Source organism: Eurytemora carolleeae, unplaced genomic scaffold, assembly GCF_000591075.1.
Source record: "Eurytemora carolleeae unplaced genomic scaffold, Eaff_2.0 scaffold1012, whole genome shotgun sequence".
NCBI classification, from domain to species: domain Eukaryota; kingdom Metazoa; phylum Arthropoda; class Copepoda; order Calanoida; family Temoridae; genus Eurytemora; species Eurytemora carolleeae.
Genome location: NW_019397332.1, coordinates 13,133 through 36,917, shown reverse-complemented (window position 1 = coordinate 36,917; position 23,785 = coordinate 13,133). Strand labels below are relative to the sequence as shown.

General features: G+C 32.4%; 2 protein-coding genes and 1 long non-coding RNA gene across 4 annotated transcripts; 1 reads left to right on the top strand and 2 right to left on the bottom strand.

Moving 5' to 3' along the window:
* The first annotated feature begins 2,224 nt into the window (after positions 1-2,224).
* On the top strand, positions 2,225-5,341 carry LOC111713560 (uncharacterized). Of its 2 annotated transcripts, XM_023488442.1 has the most exons (6): positions 2,225-2,281; positions 2,904-3,019; positions 3,783-3,839; positions 4,236-4,284; positions 4,770-4,815; positions 5,239-5,336. In XM_023488442.1, the coding sequence occupies exons 1-5, from the start codon at positions 2,240-2,242 to the stop codon at positions 4,794-4,796; spliced, it is 291 nt and encodes a 96-aa protein (XP_023344210.1). In that variant the 5' UTR covers positions 2,225-2,239; the 3' UTR covers positions 4,797-4,815; positions 5,239-5,336. The 2 variants fall into 2 exon arrangements, with proteins under 2 accessions (XP_023344210.1, XP_023344209.1); XM_023488441.1 differs by lacking the exon at positions 4,770-4,815 and having other exon boundaries at positions 5,239-5,341.
* LOC111713561 (uncharacterized) lies at positions 5,287-6,161 on the bottom strand. The gene is made up of 2 exons (XR_002767740.1): positions 5,823-6,161; positions 5,287-5,450 (listed from the first exon to the last, which is right to left on the bottom strand). It is a non-coding gene; the product is annotated as an uncharacterized LOC111713561 (long non-coding RNA).
* A 217-nt stretch (positions 6,162-6,378) lies between these two features.
* LOC111713559 (protein patched homolog 2) lies at positions 6,379-23,339 on the bottom strand. The gene is made up of 17 exons (XM_023488440.1): positions 23,299-23,339; positions 22,917-22,985; positions 22,631-22,678; positions 21,147-21,227; positions 20,962-21,050; positions 20,594-20,636; positions 18,496-18,558; positions 17,093-17,170; positions 15,886-15,980; positions 14,900-14,974; positions 13,692-13,798; positions 11,684-11,753; positions 11,200-11,265; positions 10,314-10,402; positions 9,660-9,791; positions 8,699-8,754; positions 6,379-7,787 (listed from the first exon to the last, which is right to left on the bottom strand). The coding sequence occupies exons 5-17, from the start codon at positions 21,015-21,017 to the stop codon at positions 7,458-7,460; spliced, it is 1,260 nt and encodes a 419-aa protein (XP_023344208.1). The 5' UTR covers positions 21,018-21,050; positions 21,147-21,227; positions 22,631-22,678; positions 22,917-22,985; positions 23,299-23,339; the 3' UTR covers positions 6,379-7,457.
* Between the last annotated feature and the right edge of the window lie 446 nt (positions 23,340-23,785).

Genomic DNA, 23,785 nt, shown 5'->3' with positions numbered 1-23,785 from the left:
CTATTGTTTCATTGCAAGCTATTGTTTCCTTGCAAGCTGTTGTTGCATTGCAAGCTATTGTTTCCTTGCAAGCTATTGTTCATTGTAAGCTATTGTTTCATTGCTAGCTTTTGTTGCATTGCAAGCTATTGTTGCATTGCAAGCTATTGTTTCATTGCAAGCTATTGTTTCATTGCAAGCTTTTGTTTCATTGCAAGCTTTTGTTGCATTGCAAGCTATTTTTTCATTGCAAGCTATTGTTTCCTTGCAAGCTATTGTTTCATTGCAAGCTATTGTTTCATTGCAAGCTATTGTTTCCTTGCAAGCTATTGGTTCCTTGCAAGCTATTGTTTCCTTGCAAGCTATTGTTTCCTTGCAAGCTATTGTTATATTGCACGCTATTGCTGCATTGCAAGCTATTGCTGCATTGCAAGCTATTGTTTCATTGCAAGCTATTGTTTCATTGCAAGCTATTGGTTCCTTGCAAGCTTTTGTTTCCTTGCAAGCTATTGTTTCATTACAAGCTATTGTTTCATTGCTAGCTTTTGTTGCATTGCAAGCTTACTGAAAATGCGGGTTTTCTAGTCAGGCAATTGCATTATTTTTGATGCTGCAGCATGATGTTTAAATTTTGTCCCAAAAATTTGTCTTTTTTCCTTCTTATGGTTTAATTGCCAGAACCTAGATGAACTTCAATTGAATATTCAGTTAATTAAAATGTTTGCAGATTAATCATTTGCTTAGTGTCCTTATTATTACGCCCAATGTTTTTTCTTCTTTGCGCAACGTTACGATTGTTGTGAAACAATAAATATTATTTAATTTTTCAAAAATTTAGTCAATATTTTGTTGTATTTATTTTATCATTCACCACTACTTAATGGCGCGGCTCATTTATCTCGATTTACCGAACCATAACCTTTTACTTTGCTTTTTTGGTGACTTTTATTGTCGAAATGTCCACCATCAACGTAACTTGCAAGCGAGAAACAAAATTCGTCAAAATACTTCAAAAGGGTATTAAAAGATTTGAAAAACTAAATTCAGAAAAGCTGAAATCATCCAAATTGTTCAAAAGTTGAACATAGGAAAAAATCCATTCAAGGTGATTTCATGTATCTTGAACATTTTATAGCGACTGGTAAAACTGTTTGCCTTAATTCACAATTACATTTGAATTCACATAAGATTGTTTAAAGTTCTTCTTCCTCCTTCAAAGATGTTTAGTCCCACGACCTACTGTTAGAGTTTCTAGCAAAGATGTATAAGGTGTCCCACGAAACATGACAGTAACAAGACGATTGAAAAGTCGTCTTTGATATTTGAATTAATTTGAGACATTCAATCGTCAACCTTCTTTCACATGTATGGTTTTTAAAACAATTACCCAAAATTCTCCATGTCCTGGGATTTCCAAAATGTGGTCTGCTTTTATGTGCTGTCAATATTTTACCGGCGAGTTTGAAAATTTCACACCGCGATTTCAATTTTGATTTACAACACCAAAATTTTCTAAGTCTGAACATATTTCTTCACATCTCTAGTAATTTTGATGGCACAAAAAAGTCAGACCACATTTTGGAAATGCTAAGACTAGGGGTGTATTGTGACTATTAACTAAACAATTTTTTTTTATAAAATTTGGTTAACGAATTAATCCAGTAAAAAAAATATCAAAGACGACCTGTAAGTTGTCTTGCTAATGTCATTTTTTCCCATCTAGGCCAGTTCAACTGTCGGAAGCACTCTGGAGAGTTCAAGAAAATCTGCTGATCAAGAAAACTCTATCTTTAGGGTCAAGAATGAGAAGTTAGAAGAACAGGTAAAAAAAGATATCTTAAGGCTCAAGAATGAGAAAATAGAAGAACAGGTAATAATGGATACATAAAGGGTCAAGAATAAGAAATTAGAAGAACAGGAAATAATGGATATCTTAAGGCTCAAGAATGAGAAAATAGAAGAACAGGTAATAATGGATACATAAAGGGTCAAGAATGAGAAGTTAGAAGAACAGGAAATAATGGATATCTTAAGGGTCAAGAATGAGAAGTTAGAAGAACAAGTAATAATGGATACATAAAGGGTCAAGAATGAGAAGTGAGGAGAACAGGTAATAATGGATATCTTAAGGGTCAAGAATGAGAAGTTAGAAGAACAAGTAATAATGTATATCTTTAGGGTCAAGAATGAGAAGTGAGGAGAACAGGTAATAATGGATATCTTAAGGGTCAAGAATGAGAAGTTAGAAGAACAGGTAATAATGGATATCTTTAGGGTCAAGAATGAGAAGTTAGAAGAACAGGTAATAATGAATATCTTAAGGGTCAAGAATGAGAAGTTAGAAGAACAGGTAATAATGGATATCTTAAGGGTCAAGAATGAGAAGTTAGAACAGGTAATAATGGATAATTATGGATAGTTATTGATAATTATGGATAATTATGGATACTTATGGATAGTTATGGATAGTTATGGATAATTATGGATAATTATGGATAGTTATGGATAGTTATGGATAGTTATGGATATTTATGGATATTTATGGATATTTATGGATAATTATGGATAATTATGGACAGTTATGGATAGTTATGGATAATTATGGATAATAATGGATAATAATGGATAATAATGGATAATTATGGAAAATTATGGAAAATTATGGCGGGTTTAATGGGTAATTAATTATAGTTAAAAGTTTAACGCAAGATATTAAGGAAAAAACCAAAGAGAGCAAGGTAAAGAAATATTTTAATCTAATCTTTGAATTTTAAAAATCCTTCGGTCAAAAAAAATAATTTGTCCGTTTCATCATAAAAATCCGGAACTAAACCCCCATCTTAGCGTAACTCCCGTTAACATGAAACTGAATGCTTTTATTGATATTTGTAAGACACCTCCACGTATCAACCCTGTTTGTTCAGCATGAAGTCCTGGTTGAGAAAATGGATGGTTGGAGGGGAAAATACTTCACTATCCTTGGTTTCTTTGTCTGTTTTATTATCATCTTCATCATCATTGTGCTTGTGCTCATCATCAAGTAAGATTCAGGTTTTATAAACCTGCAGCTCTGCATAGAAACTATTCGGTTAAAGTATTCGTAAAGGGACTGTAATTGTAATTTCAAGTGACCCTCCATACAAAGATAGCTGTATCCTAAAAACCCTAGTGTGTACGACGAGTACAGAGACATGTGTCAACTGTGTAAACGTACCGAAATCAGCTGCAAATATTGGTGTGTGCTGCGTTATGTCCAGATTGCCCTTTTCGTATGAAGGGCCACTTGAAATTACGCTTACAGTCCCTTTAATCTTAATTCCACTTGACCTTATGTCCTATTCACAACTGTACCCTTGAAAGCTTTGTCTGGTCAAGTATGAATTAGATATCAATGTTTATAAGTTTCAATCCTGATTATATTTTCAATTGTGGTTTCTCTTCAGACTTGGCATATCTTCCTCAGGAAAACAAAGAAACTATCATAATTTAAATCTTTTGAACCTAGAAAACTACAATGTCTTCAACACCGTTGTCAATCAAGCATTGTTATCTTTGCATGTACGGTCACTGGAAAATACACTTACCGCCTCTTTCTACGATCTGCAGATGTTTTGTTGGCAAAATTGGTCTAGGGAACCCTTGGTAAAGTAAAATTCCCTAACTCCCCTCGTAAAGTAGTTAAAAATAATAAAAATGTCGAAGGTCTGTAGCTGAGTGTTTAGTTTCAAGACCATGCTTGTAGAAATTTTCGAAATGAAGATAAAAATTCATTTTCGTTAAAACATGAATTTATATTTTTCTAGATTAAAGAATAAGAAGAAGAAATCACGATCTAATATGGGATCTCCGGCACTTTCCAGGTATAAATAAAAAACTATTTTGTTGTCTCCCCCCCCCCAACATTTTTAATAAGTTTGTTTGTAAATGAATGCTAGTTTTTACTAGGACTCCTGCAGAGCTCCTTAGCCCTTTTACTTATAATTCTGGTTACCAAATAGTTCTTTGTTCATTAAAATGATGAAAATTAAAAAAAAATATCATCAGAATTTTTCGTTTTTGTTTTGTTTTTATTGCTAAAAGTATAAATTTTAAAAGAAATTAAAACCTTCGTTGTGGCCAAACGCGGTTTAACTAATATGTCAGGCCTGTTTTCTCCGAAAAAAATTGCATCATTTTAAAATATTTATTTAGTTTGTTTCTGATTTAGGTAGTATCCCCTTTGGAGGATTAACAAATATTATGGTTTTTATTTTAAGGGGACACATTGAGGAGCAAGAACCATTGACACCCAGGGATAGTGGAAGGGTAAGCATCTAAATATATTTATAAATTAATAATCTCTGTTTGTTTGTCTCGGTATTTGTTTGTTTGATCAAAACTTTTGACCCACTTGACCGATTTGCCTCAACTCTTGACTGAAGAACTTGATAGAACCACAGACATGCTCTTAGCTTGGTTTAAAAATTGTAAGTAATATAGGTTGCCTTATATAGAGAAATAAAGCTGGGTTATCTGTGAATTAAAAGTTTTCCTTCTTTATTTGTTAATATCTAGTGAAAGCTTTCACACTTGCCTTAATTTCTGTTATTTTTTAATGAGATCAAAAAGTACAAGGTTCTTTTTTTGGTTCATTTCGAATATTCGCATAAAGGGTTCGTTCTTTGGTTCATTTCGAATATTCTGTTAGTTTGCAAAAAGGGTTAGTTCTTTGGTTCATTTCGAATATTCTGTTAATTTGCAAAAAGTTTCATTTGTTGGAGCCCCGAGAGAAATCTTGATTTTTTTTTGAGACGGCAGGGATTGGCTCAGTTCTTTGATGGGAAATCGCTACAGCAAGTAATGTGTTATTGTAAAATGTAAAAATACATTTAGAATTTTATTCATACTCACTTCATGGTGAATTTTAGTATTGACGTGCTGTAAAGTTTCCGGATTTTCTTCCAAAAATTTATAATTTCGAGAGCTTTTTTTCTCAATTTAAATGAAAATAAAATAAAATTAGTTTTAAATTTTTATTTCTCCTTTGTTATATCTAGGGAAGTTACCATTGCATTAAGAGAAGTACATGAACATTTCATAAAGATTTTTGGACTTAAATTTCTTTTTTATTGAGAAGGTTCAAGTCTGTTTTATAGATTAAATTTTGTCCCAAATTTAGTGAGGGACAAATATAATCTTGAAGGCGACTTTATAGCACTGTGATTTAGTGAACCAAAATAAAAGTATTATCGATTGATTTCCAATTTAACTTTTTTTCAGGGACCAATGTCTACATTTGCATTCAACAAGGGATCTTAAAGGAGAATATAATTATTGTAATTTTATTTAATATTTATAAAATAAAGATATGAATCTTACTGTACAGCATGTTTATTAACATTTCAGAGAAGTAGACTTACATGCATACACCCATATCCGCTTCAGTGCATAAAAGGCTGTATGTATGTATGACCAAAGACTACATTCAGAACCTAAGAATTCAAGAGATCTTCATTAAGTTCTCAGCCTTAGCGGTCAAGGCTGTAACCAAAAACAAATTTATTTATTCTTACTGTTTTCTCTTAAACTAAAAACTTTGGCTAGTTCTTCATAAGCTAAAACGATAAAGATATCCCAGGTCTTTCGTAAAAATGATTAAAATTTAGATGGAAGAGTCGGTGCATGAAATTAGTCAAATAAAAACTTATTTATAAAAGAAAAATTATTCCAAATTGTTGCTGGGAAAAAGATTTAAAAGTACTGTTGTGAATTTGACATGCCCTAGTCTTTAGATGGGGAGTTACTTAAAATTATACGTCGACATTTTTAAGGGTGGGCCATTTTTTTTAGTATAAGAAATATACCTAAATATTTTACTCTGCTTCTGTTAGCGCAATATCCACAACTAGAGAAAGGCAAGGTTTTCAATTAAATAGAAAATAAATCTAATTAGAAAAAGAGATACCTCCTTAGTTGGAAGGACTTTTAAATACTACAAAATTGCATAAATATGACATATTATTTTAATACATACAGTGAGTAAGAGAAAACCGTGGAATAAATGATCGTCTCTGTTCTTCCTTTTATAATGTGCAGTTGCAATGACAAATCAGATCTAAAATTGTTATAATATACAGGGTGTCCCAATAAACATGGGAATTCAGTGACAATTTCATATCTTCTTTTTAAGCAATTCTTTGATTTAGTATAGTGATACCTACTGAGAAAGCTGTAATCTGTAAGAGTTTCGTCTGCTATGTTCACAATTTGTTTGTTTATGTTTTGACTGCATACGGTTGTACTAAGTAAAACAAGAAAATTNTTAATTACAGTCTTTTACCCTTATCATAAAATAAACTTTAGCAGACATAATATTATTAAGGCTTTTGAAATTAGGTATTACATGCTAATTCATAACAAAGACAATATCCAATTCGTCGCTGAATTCCCATGTTTTTTGGGACACCCTGTATATAAAAGTTATTTGATAAAATAACAGTTCGATAGAGACTACGAGAAATCCACCGTTTTCAGGTTTTCACTGTTTGTTTATTGTACATAACTAAATACATAACTTTTCAGAATTAAATACAGAGAATTTCATATGGCCCGGCAAATGAGAGAAAGTGTACACAGAACACCTGCAAGAAGTTATTATGGATAATTCAAAATAGTAATCCATTTTATCCAATAGGTTGGTTTTTTTAACATGACAGTTGAGAGACGAGTTGAGGATCGACTTCGATCTTTGAAATAATTTGCCGCATTTATTTGTAAACCTAATTTACCGTCATACCTCTTGAATAATGATCACAAAAAAAATTATTTCAAAGATTAAAAACGTTTTTCAATTCGTCTCTCAGCTCTCATGTTTAACAATAATTTAATATCTCTTAAAATTATTCACAGTGCTGGTGATAAGTATATTTTACAATGAGCTTTTTATTTAAGTAATTAGGCGCAATTAGGCTCTTAATAAATAACGGATACGGAGCTGGAGACGTAAAAAAATATTAATAGATTAATTTTAACTGTAAAGACAAATGGATGGTTATTATCTAGAACTTAACAATACAGGATGTCTCAAAGAATATGTAAAGAAAACAATGCGTATTATGTATTGAATTTAGAAAGTCATTTTTTAAAGTCTACAAAACCTTTCCAATCATATTTTTTGTGAATACAAAATTATGTCAATTGATTATTGATCATTTATAGATTTCAAAGTGACAGAATATTATAAATTGAATCATACTTAAAGGACAGTAGTGTGATTTGAGACACCCTGCATCACGAGGCCGTTTCTTTCAACGACCATTTGATTGTGACCAAAGTCCGTCCTGATGATGTACATTGGGGGGCGATGGCTTTGCCGCTGGCGCTAGATGTCTCAAGCTAGATTCTTATTTAATAGAATGATAGATAGATACTTAGGACGCACACAGTTGGAGATATTATCTGGTCGACCATTGTAATGTTGAAAAGGAACAGCCTCGAATCTAAACATTTCCTGCAGATTCTAAATTCTGGTTTGAGGTATTTTGTTCTGGGCATTTTTTTAGCATCACTGATTTGTTTCTAGAATGACGTAAAATCTTATTTAAGGTAAAATTTTTCGTCGATTTTTCTGCCGCACTTTCATTCGAACATTCTAGATTTTTAAGCGATAATTTCTCTAGTTCTTGGTTATTGTTTGAGGTATTCTCACAGTTTGGCGGATTTTCAACTTCAGCTGCTCCTGTTGTACTTAACAGAACTATTTCTTCTGGTACAATCTCTACATCATCAGCGGCATCTTTCCGCACATTTTTGTTCATCTCAGATCCATGTGAAAATTCTAAATAATTTCCTGAATTGTTTGATTTTGATAATTGGATTATTCTGTCCCATCTTTGCTTGTAGATTAGTCTCCAGCTCACTGTAATTATGTAATAATACATTTATATACAGGGTGTCCTGCAGAAAACATGACAGTTGGTGAACAGGCCCATTTTTACATAATTAGTGATTCAATAGTGTCTAGTAAAGCCAGTTGCTTTGTAACAACATCAAATACACATAGCTGTTCTATGGAAATAAGCAATTTACGCAAAAATGTTGATGAGCAAGGAAGATTGGACGGAAAAATTCTATTTGTGTCAAAAAAAATTTAAATTTGTATATTCTCGTACAAAATGGAAAAAGGATTTGAGTTTTTGTCACAAACTCTGATTTTCTTATCCCTATATCTTTGCTTATCAATGTCGGAAACCTTAGATATTTCAAACTATGAATTATTTTAGATCAAATAATGATAGTTTGAAATATCGAAGGTTTACACCATCAGGTTACAAAGATATAGCGATTTGAAAATCAGAATTTGGGACTAAAACTCAGTTTCTTTGCAATTTTTCTGTTCGAATTAGTGGATTTTCACTCTATTTTTGTTCAGGCAAATTTTTCTATTTTTTTCGTTCATATACCTCTCCAGAGTCAGTTACAAAATTTGGGCCTGATTGGTTCAGTCAAATTTTATAAATTGGTGCGAAACTTTTACTCTCACAGTTAAAAATTGATTTAATCAATCTGGATAAGAATTCATTTTAAATAGCTTAAAAATAATTTTAGTCAATCAATTTAATTTTTTCGGAGCCTCCTAGATGTCAAAAACATCTTAAATATGTAAAAACAAACCTAAAAAAAGTATTCCCATCTTTACAAATGAGTGTGAAATCAGGGTTAAATATATAAAACTCACTCACCTGAAACCTTCATCGACATCAGCAGTTTGGTCATTTCCCTTTTCCTCTTTATTTTCTAAATAAAGAAATATCTTAATATGAGACAAGTGCACTTATTAGGATCATGATACAGCTTATTCAAGTATAAACCTTCTTTTAGTTCAACAATTCTAGAAGATCATTGATGGCATGGCATGTCCGATTCACAACAGGATCCATGTTCTGAGTCCGAAGTTAATGAATTTGAGTCCCGTCTCAAATCCGCCTGAAACCGGTTTCAATTGAGCTCCTGCCTAAATCTTGAAACATTGAATACAATTTTAAGTGGAACCAACCATATTTAAGCCGCGACTCAAATTCTTTAAATTCGGCCTCTGGTTAAAAGTGCAGTGAGTCAATTCTGAACAGGCTGTGAATGCAGTTATGAGAAATGAAAATGTGACTGAACATACTCCTTGACAAGTGTTTACTTCAATGTAGTTAGTTCTACGTGAGATAGAGGTTCAAAGGTTAATGCCGTGAATTTGGAATAAATACTCTTAACATGAAAAAATGACTTTTGCACTTGCAGTTACTTTTAAAAACATAAATACAATCCTGTTCACAAAATAGATCAGCCAGCCTAATTATGTTGCATAAAACACGCTGGGTCAACCACATACTGGGTAGACTAGAAGGGCTTGTATGAGTAAACACTACACCAGATCATGCAACTTTTGAAATTTTGACTTTGGAATTTTCTAGTTGTTGACAATAAAAATGCGTACGCGAGGAGGCCAAATTTAAAGAATTTGAACCGTGTCGATGAACCACCAATAACCGGTTCCAATTGAGCGCGGCTCAAATCTCGAAATACTTATTAAAATTTCCAGCTGCACCAACCATGATTGAACCGCGTCTAAACTCTAGGCATAGTTAAAATTCTTTAAATTCGGCCTCGGTTTTCAATTTTTTTTACATACAGTCGTTTTCATATTTTACCTGAGTTTTCCTCCGTCGCCCCAATACAGGCTAGGACGACCGGAAGTGTGACGAGACCATGGAAGAGGCCGAATAGACAAATCAAGAGGAAGATTTTAAAGAAGGATATAAAAATATGGGAACGTGAAGTAACTGAAAAAAGGTTTTTTTTACTCTTTCAAAATGTGCTGCTAATTATTTTTCAAAATAAGTTTTTGATTTGAATTCATGTTTTGCTCAGGGGAGTAAACAAGAAATCAGGGGAGGGGAAAGCTTTTCCATTTTTTCCAATTAAGGGGGTATTGCAGTTCCCATTTTTCTTTTCTACGTGGGAGGGGGAAGAGTAATATTATTCCACCCCCGGTCTTTATGTTAAATCAAAAACATACGTTAAATTAATCTAAATAGAATTGTTCAATCAATCAAATTTGTAAAAATAAATGATAAAAAAGAAAGAGCAAAAAATTATCAGCCCAAATCAGATTTAAGATTTTCAAAAAAAAATTACTATGCATACAGTGTTACCCACATAGCATGAGACTGTAAAGACGACTTAATATATGACGATCCAAAGGTAAATTCCGTCTTCTATTTCAAACAAAGTATTTTTATTCACTGATTGGATCAAGAAAGAAACTCTGAAATCTCATCCTTTGTGGGTAACCCTGTATTTACCTAAAAGTGAAAGAGCAAGAATGGTACTAAACCCTCCGTTCATAACAGCAGGGGCAACCTTTTCCATCACGTAGAGAACCCGCTCCTCTCTACAATACAACAATATATTAGAACAAATATCTCCTGGATCATCTTAATTTTTGTTTTTAAATCCAATGAACAAGAAATATAACTATCTAACTTCTTCGTGTTTCCTTCTTCGTGTTTCACAGTTTTCTTCGTTCAATTAAAGTTTGTTTTGTCCATATCAGAAGGTAAAATAATTTTTAATTAAAATTATCAATTATTCTGTAAATCAACTAATTATTAATTGATAACTAAATTAAAATTATCAATTATTCTGTAAATCAACTAATTATTAATTGATAATTAAATTAAAATTATCAATTATTCTGTAAATAAACTAATTATTAATTGATAACTAATGAGTCAAGAAATCAATTAGTTGATGAGTTATACAGTAAATCAATTAGTAAACCTAATAAATGATCAATTAAGCAATCAACAAATCAATCCATCGATGATTCGAAGACTAATGAGACAGTCAATAAAGCAATTCAAAAATCAATTAGTAAACCTATCTATCAATTGAGCAATCAATAAATCATTCAATCGATGAGTCAATGAATCAATTAGTTGATAAATCAATTAATGAATTTATTAGTAAACCTATTTTACAATACAACAATCAACAATTTAACCGATGATTTAATGAATAACGACTAATGAGGCAATCAAAAATCAATCATTTGATTAATCAAGTGATAAATCAAATAGTTTATCTCTTACTTAGTCAATCAATCGATTTTTGATTACTAATAAGGCAGTCAATAAATCAATAAGTAAACCTATTAATCAATGTAGCAATCAATAAATCAATAATTACCTTGTTCCCTGTCCTGTTAAGAAACCATGTACAATGTGAGCGCAAAAGTCCACACATAAACCAACACTAGATAGATAGATAGATAGATAGATAGATAGATAGATAGATAGATAGATAGATAGATAGATAGATATATAGATATATATATAGATAGATAGATGAATAGATAGTTAGTAAGTTAGTTAGTTAGTTAGTTAGTTAGTTAGTTAGTTAGTTAGTTAGATNTGATTATTATTATCACATAAATTTATAAAATAAATGACATTTATGATTATTATTATCACATAAATTTATAAAATAAATGACATTTATGATTATTATTATCACATAAATTTATAAAATAAATGATATTTATGAATATTATTATCACATAAATTTAACTAGAAGCTATAGTGAAAAGTGGACCTGGTACTTGAAATGAACCGGAGTTTACAGTGTTATTTAAACTAGTATTTCCATTGATGATCTATCCATGATGGCTTACCTGATTATTATTACATTCATCGATGTTATATCAATAGTGAGGCCCCACCAGTGCATGAACCCAGTTACATCTAAATAAAAAATCCGTTTAATCAAGAATCATGAGATTTTAGCGTATCAAGGAAGACAAACCAGGAACCCTTTGAATCGAGTGTTTACTGTATATGCAAAAAGTGCTGCTAGGGTCTCCAGGGAACAAAAACTTTCGCATTTTTTTCGCGAAAATGAATTTTGCGAAAGGAAGTGAAAACGATGCGGAATTTCGTGAAACTAAAGCAAAATATTCGACAATAACGCGAAAAATTGCAACAAAAAAAAATCTGTAATTTTCGCGAAATATCGCGAAAAAAACGAAAATTTCCGCAATTTTTGGTTATTCAATTTTTTACTCGAAAGATTCGAAATTTTCTCGAAACGATTTCCCCATTTCGCCGAAAACCGTAACTGCTGCACTTTCTCAGAAAGGAATGTAAAAATGTAGAAAAAAACAGAGTAGAAAACAGTGGCGTATTATGTGATTATGCATTTCTCATCTATGTATTTATATATCATTAATGGGTAAACATGATATAGAGAGTTCTTTTCTGTGTATCCATATATTTACTTTGCCTGTCTTTCTGTCTGTTTCTCTGTCCGTTTGTGTCCATTAAACGTCAAAACGGCTGAACCGTTCGGGGAAAAATTCTGTGTGGGATCTCACATGACCCCAGAAAAGTTTTATGTATGCCAACAAAATTTAGCTTTTTGTTAAATTTTGAAAATGCTTGACAAAAATATTATTAAATCGGTGATTAATTTGTTATTGTTTATATTGTACAAGAAGAAGAAAATCACAATAAAAAGTTAAAATAGAATAGTTACAGCCTATCATTACACCACATTTTTAGAGGGTGCCCCACTATGAATAACAGCTGAGAGACAAAATTATGATCTCTAATAGCTTCAAAACGAGTGTTAGAAAAAGTGGAAAGCTTTATCTAGAAGTTCACCATGCATTTGGAATGAAAACATCTTAGATACTCTGTATTTTCATATGTATATATTTAATATAGATATCAAAAATTAAAGACATCTTTAAAGGGAGTGTTCGCGAAAAATAAGATGATTTCGACGGATTTGTGTACATTTGATATTTCATAATATTTTGTATTTGTTTTATTTACATTATACAAAGCAATTAAACGCCGATTATTTTGTCCGCCAGGTGTCTCGAGCACTCGATGCTCTTAATGTTTCCACGTGGCAAAGACACCTAACGGAAAAAAATCGTTGTTTCAATTGCATTGTGTATATAACAAATAAAAACATTATGAAATATCAAATGTATAAGAATGAGTCCAAAAATTGCCGATGACTATAAGGTTTAATATCTAAATGATTTGTTTGATATTAAATTGATTTTTTACGATCCCAGTTGTATGTTGCAACTTTCTCAATTTGTATGGACTCTACGTTCTTTGGTATGAGACGTTTTTAACAATTTTCTCTTTACAGATGCAACAGATAGAGCTAATATTATAGTAACGATCAAAAGCAATTATTTTTCGCCGTAAGCCTTTACCAAGTTCTTCAAATCAAAATTGAAATCTTTGAAAATTTTAATTCAAATTCAAATTCACTTAAACTTTCGTTGACATCTCTTTTATACTCTTTCTTCTATTTAACTATTAATGAATAATAATTAGCTAGAATTATAAATAAAAATAGCAAAGGTTTAGAATTATATAATAATGAAAGATAGAATAAAAGGAAACATATAAAATGAAATAAGTACAACCCAACAGCGTAAAAGAAGGGAGGAAGAATCTAATCATATCCCTTGTAAAACTGGAAAACATAAAAAAACATGTTGAATATTTCTCCTGAAATTCCATTTGTCCAACAATTACGCATAAACTTCTAGTTTTAATCCTGTATACGCCAGATGTCCCTTTATACTGCTTATGTAGGTAAGACAGACGCCCATCAATACTTACTATGTAGGTAAGAAGGTCGCCCATCAATACTACCTATGCAGGTTAGAAGGACGCACATCATGACCAGAAGGCTACCCCTCCAGCTACCCAGGCTGATCAGAGTTGTCAGAAATATACAGATCAAAGCTATCCCCACATTCCTAGAAATATACAGATCAACGCTAAATTACGACATTCCTAGAAATATACAGATCAAAGCTATCCCCAAATTCCTAGAAATAAACAGATCAAAGCTAAATTACGACATTTCTACAAATATACAGATCAAAGCTATCCCCACATTCCTAGAAATAAACAGATCAAAGCTGAATTACGACATTCCTAGAAATATGCAGATCAAAGCTATTTTGAAATTCCTAGAAATGCACAGATCAAAGATATCCCAGACATTCCTAGAATTATACAGGTCAAAGCTATTTTGAAATTCCTGGAAATATACAGATTAGAGCTATATCACTACATTCCTAGAAATATACAGATCAAAGCAATCCCGATATTCCTAGAAATATACAGATCAAACAAAGCTATCCCGATATTCCTAGAAATATACAGATCAAAGCTATCCCAGACATTCCTAGAAATATACAGATCAAAGCTATTTTGAAATTCCTGGAAATATACAGATTAAAGCTATCACTACATTCCTAGAAATATACAGATCAAAGCTATCCCGGCATTCCTAGAAATATACAGATCAAAGATATCCCAGACATTCCTAGAAATATAAAGATCAAAGTTATTTTGAAATTCCTGGAAGTATACAGATCAAAGCTATCACTACATTCCTAGAAATATACAGGTCAAATCTATCCCGGCATTTCTAGAAATATACAGATCAAAGCTATCCCAGACATTCCTAGAAATATACAGATCAAAGCTATTTTGAAATTCCTGGAAATATACAGATTAAAGCTATCACTACATTCCTAGAAATATACAGATCAAAGCTATCCCGGCATTCCTAGAAATATACAGATCAAAGATATCCCAGACATTCCTAGAAATATAAAGATCAAAGTTATTTTGAAATTCCTGGAAGTATACAGATCAAAGCTATCACTACATTCCTAGAAATATACAGGTCAAATCTATCCCGGCATTTCTAGAAATATACAGATCAAAGNTGTTAGAAATCAATATCTATCAAATATACAGTGGTCTCTTTAATATTATACCTTAAAACTGTGTATTGTTAGAAATCAATATCTATCAAATATACAGTGGTCTCTTTAACATCATACCTTAAAAGCTCCGTACCAACAATAGCATCAGTTTTCCAGTTTATATACGTTAGAGCTATCGGAAATGAGTAGTTACTAAAAATAATCATACATTTTACAAGGTTTAAAAAGGAAAAAATTAAAAGATTATTTTATAATAAAAACGCATGATATTCGTACTGTATATACAGGGTGTCCCAATAAACATGGCTATTGAGAGACGAATTGAAAGTCGTCTTTTATTTCTGATATGTAATGCATTAGAAAGAAAGTAAAAAAACGAGGCTTTTTATAAATTGGTCTACCTTTCTTGTGTCATAAAAATTGATGGATATATAAGATATTAAGACAAGTTTGATTTATTAAATAAATTGAAAGTTGCACAAATTTTGCAATATCTCCTTTAATTTTAAAGATTCAAAATATTTAGACCACATTTTTTAAATCTCAGGACCAGGCGTTTTAGATATTAGATGTTTAAGCTGGAATACTGCAGTAATTATGTTCATGATAAATGGATCGAAGACGATATCAAAGTCGTCACTGAATTCCCATGTTTATTGAAAAACCCTGTATTTATAGATGATTCATAAATGGACTGTCGGCATAATTTAAAGTGACTTCTCATTCACAACGGTACCCCTTATACGCTCATCTGAGCAAAAATGAATTAAAAAAAATTCCGACGAAGATCAATGTTATACGTGCATATAGAGAAACCTCAATTGGAAATAATAAATTTTAAGATGGAAAAAACGAGGATATCATAATCAACTTTGATTGGACACAGATTTAGAGGATACAATTCTTTTGACTTTAAAGAGAGTGTTCGCGAAAAGAAGAAAGTGGGTATAGGCTGATTTATGTACGATGCAAATTGACGACAATATTTCAGCCTCTAGGTGTCTCTAACTCTCGATATTTAATAGATTTCCTAGAGATAGACACCATTATTATTTAGTTTGGAATTATCAAATGAATATATTGTGAAAGGATGTATGAATTTCCTGAATGGAATTGATTCCACTATCTCCTCTACCTCTTCCATTGCAGGAATCCATTCACTTGAACGCTCAAAACGTAAATGAGAAAAAGGTATTGCCTGAAATATGGAAAAATAAGTTTTATATAATTATCATTTCTATCATTATAACAAATGTAAATAGTTTTAATAAGATATACAATTAGGATATTTGTTTAGGTAAGGGGGGGGGGGTTGGAGTGCTGGTGTAAGTTGACCGTAAACCTACCTGAATCAGTATATCGGGTATAGGCTGACCATAAACCTACCTGAAGCAATATATCAGGTGCAGGCTGACAGTAAACCTACTTGGAGCAGTATATTAGGGGCAGGCTGACAGTAAACCTACTTGGAGCAGTATATCAGGTGCAGGCTGACATTAAACCTACTTGGAGCAGTATATCAGGTGCAGGCTGACTGTAACCCTACCTGGAGCAGTATATATGGTGCAGGCTGACTGTAACTCTACCTGGAGCAGTATATCAGGTGCAGGCTGACAGTAAACCTACTTGGAGCAGTATATCAGGTGCAGGCTGACAGTAAACCTACTTGGAGCAGTATATCTGGTGCAGGCTGACTGTAACCCTACCTGGAGCAGTAAATCAGGTGCAGGCTGACTGTAACCCTACCTGGAGCAGTAAATCAGGTGCAGGCTGACTGTAACCCTACCTGGAGCAGTATATCAGGTGCAGGTTGACTGTGTACCTACCCGGAGCAATATATCTGGTGAAGACTAACAATAATTACCTACCTTAAGCATGGTATATCAGATGCAGGCTGACTGTAAACCTACCTGGAGCAGTATATCAGGTGCAGGCTGATTGTGTACCTACCTTTAGCAGTATATCTGGTGCACGCTGTCTGTAACTCTACCTGGAGCAGTATATCAGGTGCAGGTTGACTGTAAACCTACCTGGAGCAGTATATTAGGTGCAGGCTGACTTTAATCCTACCTGGAGCAGTATATCTGGTGCAAGCTGACTTAAAATCTACCTGGAGCAGTATATCTGGTGCAGGTTTACCGCAAACCTACCTGGAGCAGTATATCAGGTGCAGGTTGACTGTAAACCTACCTGGAGCAGTATATCAGGTGCAGGTTGACTGTAAACCTACCTGGAGCAGTATATTAGGTGCAGGCTGACTTTAATCTTACCTGGAGCAGTATATCTGGTGCAAGCTGACTTAAAATCTACCTGGAGCAGTATATCTGGTGCTGGTTTACCGCAAACCAATTTCTCAGCAAACCAAAAATTTGCTTGATAGATTGCTCCCTGAACAAAATTTCAAAATAGATTCGTGACATGTTTGATTGTTAGTAAAATTTCTAGTTCTGTGTTAAAACGTAAGTATTGTCGAAAGGCAAAAATGTTGTGGCATAAAAGACCCAATAGTTTTGGCTCATAGCTGCCAGAAGACAAAACAGCTAATATGTGGAGGCATGGAAAGGAAAACGGTTGTGGCTTATTGCAGCCTGTATTTCCCCGCTCATTACAACAGTACCCTTAAAATCTTCGTCTTTATCAAGTATGAATTAGGTAAACATGCTTTTTTAATTAAAACTGTTTATTTTCTTTTTTGGATTCTCTGCAAAAGTGACTTGCGCATTTCTTGCTTAGAAGAAACTATGGATAAGTTTTCAGGATTAAACAGTTTTCGAGACAGAAAAAAAAGACGTTATCATGGATGAAGGTTTTAAGGGCATCGGTCTATACGGGTATTGACATCTTTGCAAAGAGGTTCACTTCAAATTACGCTTAAGTTCCTTAAAGAAACAGAAACACTGAATATTTTGAAAATACTAGAATACTCTGCATTTGAATTAATGTTTTCTAATCCAACTTAAAGGATTAGACTAAAAGCTTCCATCAATAGAACAGATTTGTTTGATTAAGTTGGAGTTAGTTTATTGAAAGAAAAGTATAAGCTTCAGAAAGCAAATGTAATCCGACAAAAATCCCTGNCCAACACTTCCCTGTAGAATACTTTGCCAGGGAAATAAATCTGAAGGGGCTAAAAAAATCTATTTTTCAGGGGGTTTTATCCCCCTGGAAGATCAAAACCAGTTAGCCCCCCGGCCCCCCCCTTCATACCCCTGGAAAAATTCCTAGATTCGCCCCAGGACCAGGCTGGTCTGAATGAGTATATATAAGATTTCTATGAGCAAATCAATGTTTTGTCAATAACTTTAAAAATAAGTTTTGATAAGAAATGTTCTTGTCCTATTATTTTTAAATGAATTGAGCCTTTTCGACAAACTCTGATTTTCTAGTCCCTTAAACTTTACTAGAAGGAGATTGTTTATTTGGTGCACTGACCCTTTTTGTTTTATATTGGCTCTTTATGTAATAAACAGCTTGTCCAGCAGGTTCAAAGTTGGCCCGGCAAGGTACCGGATTTTCTAAAAGTGGGCCATTAGAGAATTTATTTACTGTACAAAAAAGAAATATGGAATTCACAATGAACTCAGTTTCGGTGGCTAAAAAATTTTTAATATCAAATTTTTACACCATCAGGTTGCAAAGGTTTAGGGATTAAAAAATTAAAGCTCGAGGCGAGTGATTATTTGGTTTCGAAAACCAGCAATTATCAATAGTACCTTAGGACTGAAGAGAAATTGCGTAAGCTTCTTTCTAAAGTATGCGTCATCTTTAATCAAATCCTGAATTAAAAAGAAAATACAAACGTTGAATTACAAATTGCATTTCACAATTTATTGTGAATAACATTTAACTGTGTTTTTTTTTGAGATTTAATTTTCTTCTTCTTTAATTTTTTTCACATAATATTTTTTGTCGATCTTTTGTTGAAATTTCAAAGTATTGTACCCTGGGTCAGGTTTGGGATTTGTGAGACAATTTGATAAATTCATAATCTTGAAGGATATTTGGAAATCAATTAAACCCACCTTAATTCAATATTAAAATATCATAATTAAAAATGAATCTGATACATAGATTAATTAACTTGTAAAAGCTTCACAAATATTCCATATAATCCACTATAGTTTCAATAGAAGTAAATATTTCCATAAAGTGTAAAGCGCCGATATAAGTATTTATTTCTAATTGGATAATGAGATAGAATAATAGATGTTACCGCCATGCAATTTTTATTGGTTTAGAATAGACACCAAACACATGGCTGAACCCTGATTGGATCAGGCGCAAATGAACTCGGCATACAAGAGTGAATCCTGATGGTCTCAGAGTGAAATTGAAAACCCCCGATCTGACGTAGTGTTCAGCATTTGATTGCGTTCTTTTTAAGATTTAAGGTTTCTGAACAAATTTAAAAAATGATTTTTCAAAACATTTGATTTTCTTACACCATGTAAATACTCTCAGAGAAGATGTTTCCATGTGAACCGACTACAAATCTAGCCAGATAATCGATCAAAAAATCGATCAGATAATCGATCAAAAATCAATCAGATAATCGATCAAAAAATCTATCAAAAGATCGATCAGATAATCGATCAGATAATCGATCAGATAATCGATCAAATAATCGATCAAATAATCGATCAGATAATCGATCAGATAATCGATCAGATCAGATAATTGATCAAACAATCGATCAGATAATCGATCAGATAATCGATCAGATAATCGATCAGATAATCGATCAGATAATCGATCAAATAATCGATCAAATAATCGATCAGATAATTGATCAAACAATCGATCAAAAAATCGATCAGATAATCGTTCAGATAATCGATCAAATAATCGAGCAGATAATCGATCACATTTTCGATCAAATAATCGATCAGATAATCGATCAGATAATCGATCAGATAATCGATCAGATAATCGATCAGATAATCGATCAAATAATCGATCAGATAATCAATCAGATAATCAATCAGATAATCGATCACATTATCGATCAGATAATCGATCGTTTTTGTTTTGTTTATCAGTCTGTTCATGCAAATATCTACTCTCTAAAACACATAGTTTAAGAAAAGCAAAAGCTTATAAAGAAGATTTTGAAATTTATAAAACTTTTCAAAAGTCCCAAAATCTTAAAAGTCCAAATATCTCATAAGTCTAAAAAACGAAGAAAATAAAATACCAAGCACTAATCTGACAATTTGATAAACTTAACAAAGGAAAAAACTGAAATATATACGTATATAAAAACTGAAATATATACGTATATAAAAAACTATATAAAAGTAGACTTTTTTGCCGAACTGAAAAATCTCGTCCAAAAGTGGTATAAAATATATAAAATATATGCTTAAAGTCGAGTTCTGAAACAACTATTTACGAGTTAAAGTGGACTTTGGGACTTTTGTTCGTTGGTAAGGGTCTGTAAGCGTAATTACAAGTGACCCTCCATGCAAAAATGACAATGTTCGATTCACAACAGTGTCCTTAAATTGAAAATTCTTTATCTGATCAATAATGTAGAAGATATCATCGTTTTCTTGGTTTAACGGTGTTTAATTCTGTTCATTCCTTGCATTTTCTTGCAGTAGATAAGTCACTTTTGTAGAGAAACCACAATAGAAAATAATCAGCTCTCCAAATGATAAACTTTGTTAAACATATAATTCATATATATACATAATTCAGACAAAGCTTGTTATAAGGCCGGGTGTAAATCTGACATCGCCATCTATGCATGGAGAATAACTTAAAATTACGTTTATGCAGTTTCTTTAAGATTTTAAATAATGATAATACCTGAAAACTAGTATTCCCTTGTTTGTACGTTTCAATATACTCCCTAAAATTAAAACATTTTGTATCTGTAAAAAGTTTAAATTCCAATTTTTTTCGAAAAAATGAATATTAGAACGCTAAAATTGACCATCAGTATTATCCTTTCTTAGTGTTATTCTAGGATTTTTGACTTTTACGAAACTTAAAAACTTTTCTCATGTTATGCAAAATTTCGACTCTGACATAAGAACGAAAATAAATCAATTGTCTAACAAATGATTTTAAAAATCGTTCAGGCGTCGAGACTTTCAATGCATACAATTTTGAAATATTTTAAACTTAAAAAATGTTGACAGTTTAAAAGATGGAAGATATAAGTCAATTTGAACCTGAAATGAGAATGCCAGGAATTTATTTCATCAATATTTTCAGTTCGGGACTTCATTTTCTCCACCAGTTCATCTATTCTTTCAAACTCCTAGATAGATAGATAGATAGATAGATAGATAGATAGATAGATAGATAGATAGATAGATAGATAGATAGATAGATAGATAGATAGATAGATAGATACCTGAGGGATGTTTATTTGTGAGATAAGAATAACCCCTGGTTCCCCCACAGAGGGGAAATATTCACCTTTGCTCACAAACCACTACATTAATTAATTCTTCATTTCTAAAAAAACATGGTGTCCCAAAAAATCCTTTTTAGAAAATTAAACAAAGAACTTTTAGTCAAAGATTTAAACAGATGCTCGTAAACTGTTCGGACTAATGGGAGCCCTGAACCGTTCCGCTCACTGTGGACTAGGGTCAATTTTAAATTGAACCGGACCGACCCCATTTACTGGCCTAGGTGACGCACGGCAAGTACCGGCCCAACCCTATCCTTTACCGGCTATACTAGCTTGACCTCTTAGCTAAAAAATTCTTAACAGATTTCAATGGTGTACCTAGAAAAACGCTACACACATAAAACACTACAAGATAACGCTAGTGTAACCAGCTAAGCTAAGCTAAGCTCTGATTGCAGGTAGTTTTGTCTGTGAGCATAACAGCTCATTGCTCATTGTATATAGCTATAGGTTGTAACATATAAACCTTAAATACATTAGTTAGGATCAGAACTTTGCTTTGATTACAGTGTAGAGTAATTGTACTTCAGTTGATATCCTTCCTCAGTACAGGGTAGAGATCAATTAAGGGCTTGATAGATAGCCAAAGCTTGTGTCCCTGTGTGGCGTTTAAAGCGGATCATCCCCATCATTTGGGAAAGCTTGTTTGATAGCTGGGCTTGTGTCCGTGTGTGGCATTTAAAGCACTGGATCGTCCCAATCATTTGGGATCGATTTATAGCTTGTATTCCTGTGTGGCATTTAGAGCCTGTTGTTTGATAGCTACGTTTGTGTCCCTGTAAGGCATTTAGAGCTTGAGTAATAGCTTGTTTTATAGCTACGCTTGTGTCCCTGTGTGACATTTAGAGCCTGAGTAATAGCTTGTTTTTGCAGAGTGGTCTTATTTTAGGTTTGGGTCTATAATTCATCAACCTGTAAACTTGCAGAGTGGTCTTATGATAGGTTTTGGTCTATAATTCATCAACCTGTAAACTTGCAGAGTGGTCTTATAATATGTTTTTATTTAAAACGCACCCGCAGAATAAATAAAATAAAGGCAAAAAATTAGATTTAGTCAAGTTGTGGTCGAATGTCGCAGCTTGCTGAAAAATGACTGAGCTGTAAAATGAGTGTGGCCAGCTTAAAAATAGCAAAAAAACTAAAGAATCCTGCAGAATCCTTATGGAGGGAAATCCTTATTAATAATAACTGGTATCTGTTGTTTTATGACTCTTTTAGATTGTTTGTTTATCAACCATGTTGAAAAGTTAAAATTTTAAATTCTATTCTTTTTTGACACCATATGTATCTCAATTACCAGCTAAGCTACATGTTCCATTGCTTTAATTGAATTCCTATTAGTCGTAATAATCTTTTCTTCAAATTTTTTAAAAATCATAAATATTTTTTTGCTTTCAAAATATTTTCAATTAATTGATTTCCTTTGAAACTTCAGATTCAGGGGGTAGCAGCCATTCTGGTAAGTACTCCTGCAACAGCAATAATATTATTGATAATAATATTAACAATTATAATAATAATAAAAGTCATAACAATATCTTAAAATAACAATTAAATTGTTAATAATGATAATAATGGTTACATTAAAAGTTGAAATAGATAATGAATAAGTTAATTAATAAAGGATTATATAGGCGAATGAATAGATGGGTGAATGGGAAGAATGAAAGGATGAAAGGATGAATAAATAAATGAATGAATGAATACCTGTGTTAATGAGAGTGTACCCCATATACCTCCTACCAGATATAGAACTGTCAACACCAAAACACATATCTATACTTTTCAATATTTGATCATTATTACTTATACTTCTTTTAAATACATTTCCAAAACATTTAATTGAAAAAATCATGATAAAAAAGTAATTATCAGAATCAAAAGCGTTGATTACTAAATCTGTATCTACGTCTTTATCTACATTTGTACACACATTTATTTGAGGTTTCTCTGTCTCTTACAATTATAATTTAGATTTTAGAGACTTGAGGTTGGATCCTGCCACTGGAATAAAAATAAATGTACACCTATAAAAATCATTAAATTCTGAATTTTACAAATGATTAAAATTTGAATATTGGATTAATTCCTTGATGGGGAATTTCACCAACTGGTTTCCAATGAATAAGAACACCTACAACAAAGATGATAAATTAATAAATTCTAGGCTTCCTGTACTAGTAATAGTACTTCCTGTACTAGTAATAGTACAAACTTTTTATTTCTTGTTCACCTGCGATTAGGGTTTATATAGCGGAAGCAAACTTTCGCGCAAAAATACGCAAATTTGTCTGTGTATTCCGCAAATTCCGGAAATTTGTGCATTTTTTACTCAACGCAACGAATGCGCAAAAATGCAAAATTTATCTTTTCCGCTGGAAACCCTTCCTGCGAGCTCACCTTTTCAGAGACCTAAGCAATGGCTTTTTTTTTGGGGGGGGGGCAGCCATATAAAAATAAAGTTTAATGAAAAATTTATCTGAAATATTCTTTCAAAATTATTTTTATCATCAATATAAAAATGTTGCTAAACTAGAAAGATGGATGAAAATGATCTTCGAAGCAAAGTGTACATT

Coding starts and splice junctions, on each gene's coding strand:
- LOC111713559 (XM_023488440.1), bottom strand. CDS start 21,017: ATGAAGTCCCGAACTGAAAATATTGATGAAATAAATTCCTGGCATTCT. Junction 17,171..18,495: donor AATTTCTCTTCAGTCCTAAG/GTACTATTGATA, acceptor AATTTTGTTCAG/GGAGCAATCTATCAAGCAAA. Junction 15,981..17,092: donor CACCAGATATACTGCTCCAG/GTAGATTTTAAG, acceptor TCCATATTTCAG/GCAATACCTTTTTCTCATTT.
- LOC111713560 (XM_023488441.1), top strand. CDS start 2,240: ATGGATATCTTTAGGGTCAAGAATGAGAAGTTAGAAGAACAG. Junction 2,282..2,903: donor ATGAGAAGTTAGAAGAACAG/GTAATAATGAAT, acceptor CTGTTTGTTCAG/CATGAAGTCCTGGTTGAGAA. Junction 4,285..5,238: donor CACCCAGGGATAGTGGAAGG/GTAAGCATCTAA, acceptor ACTTTTTTTCAG/GGACCAATGTCTACATTTGC.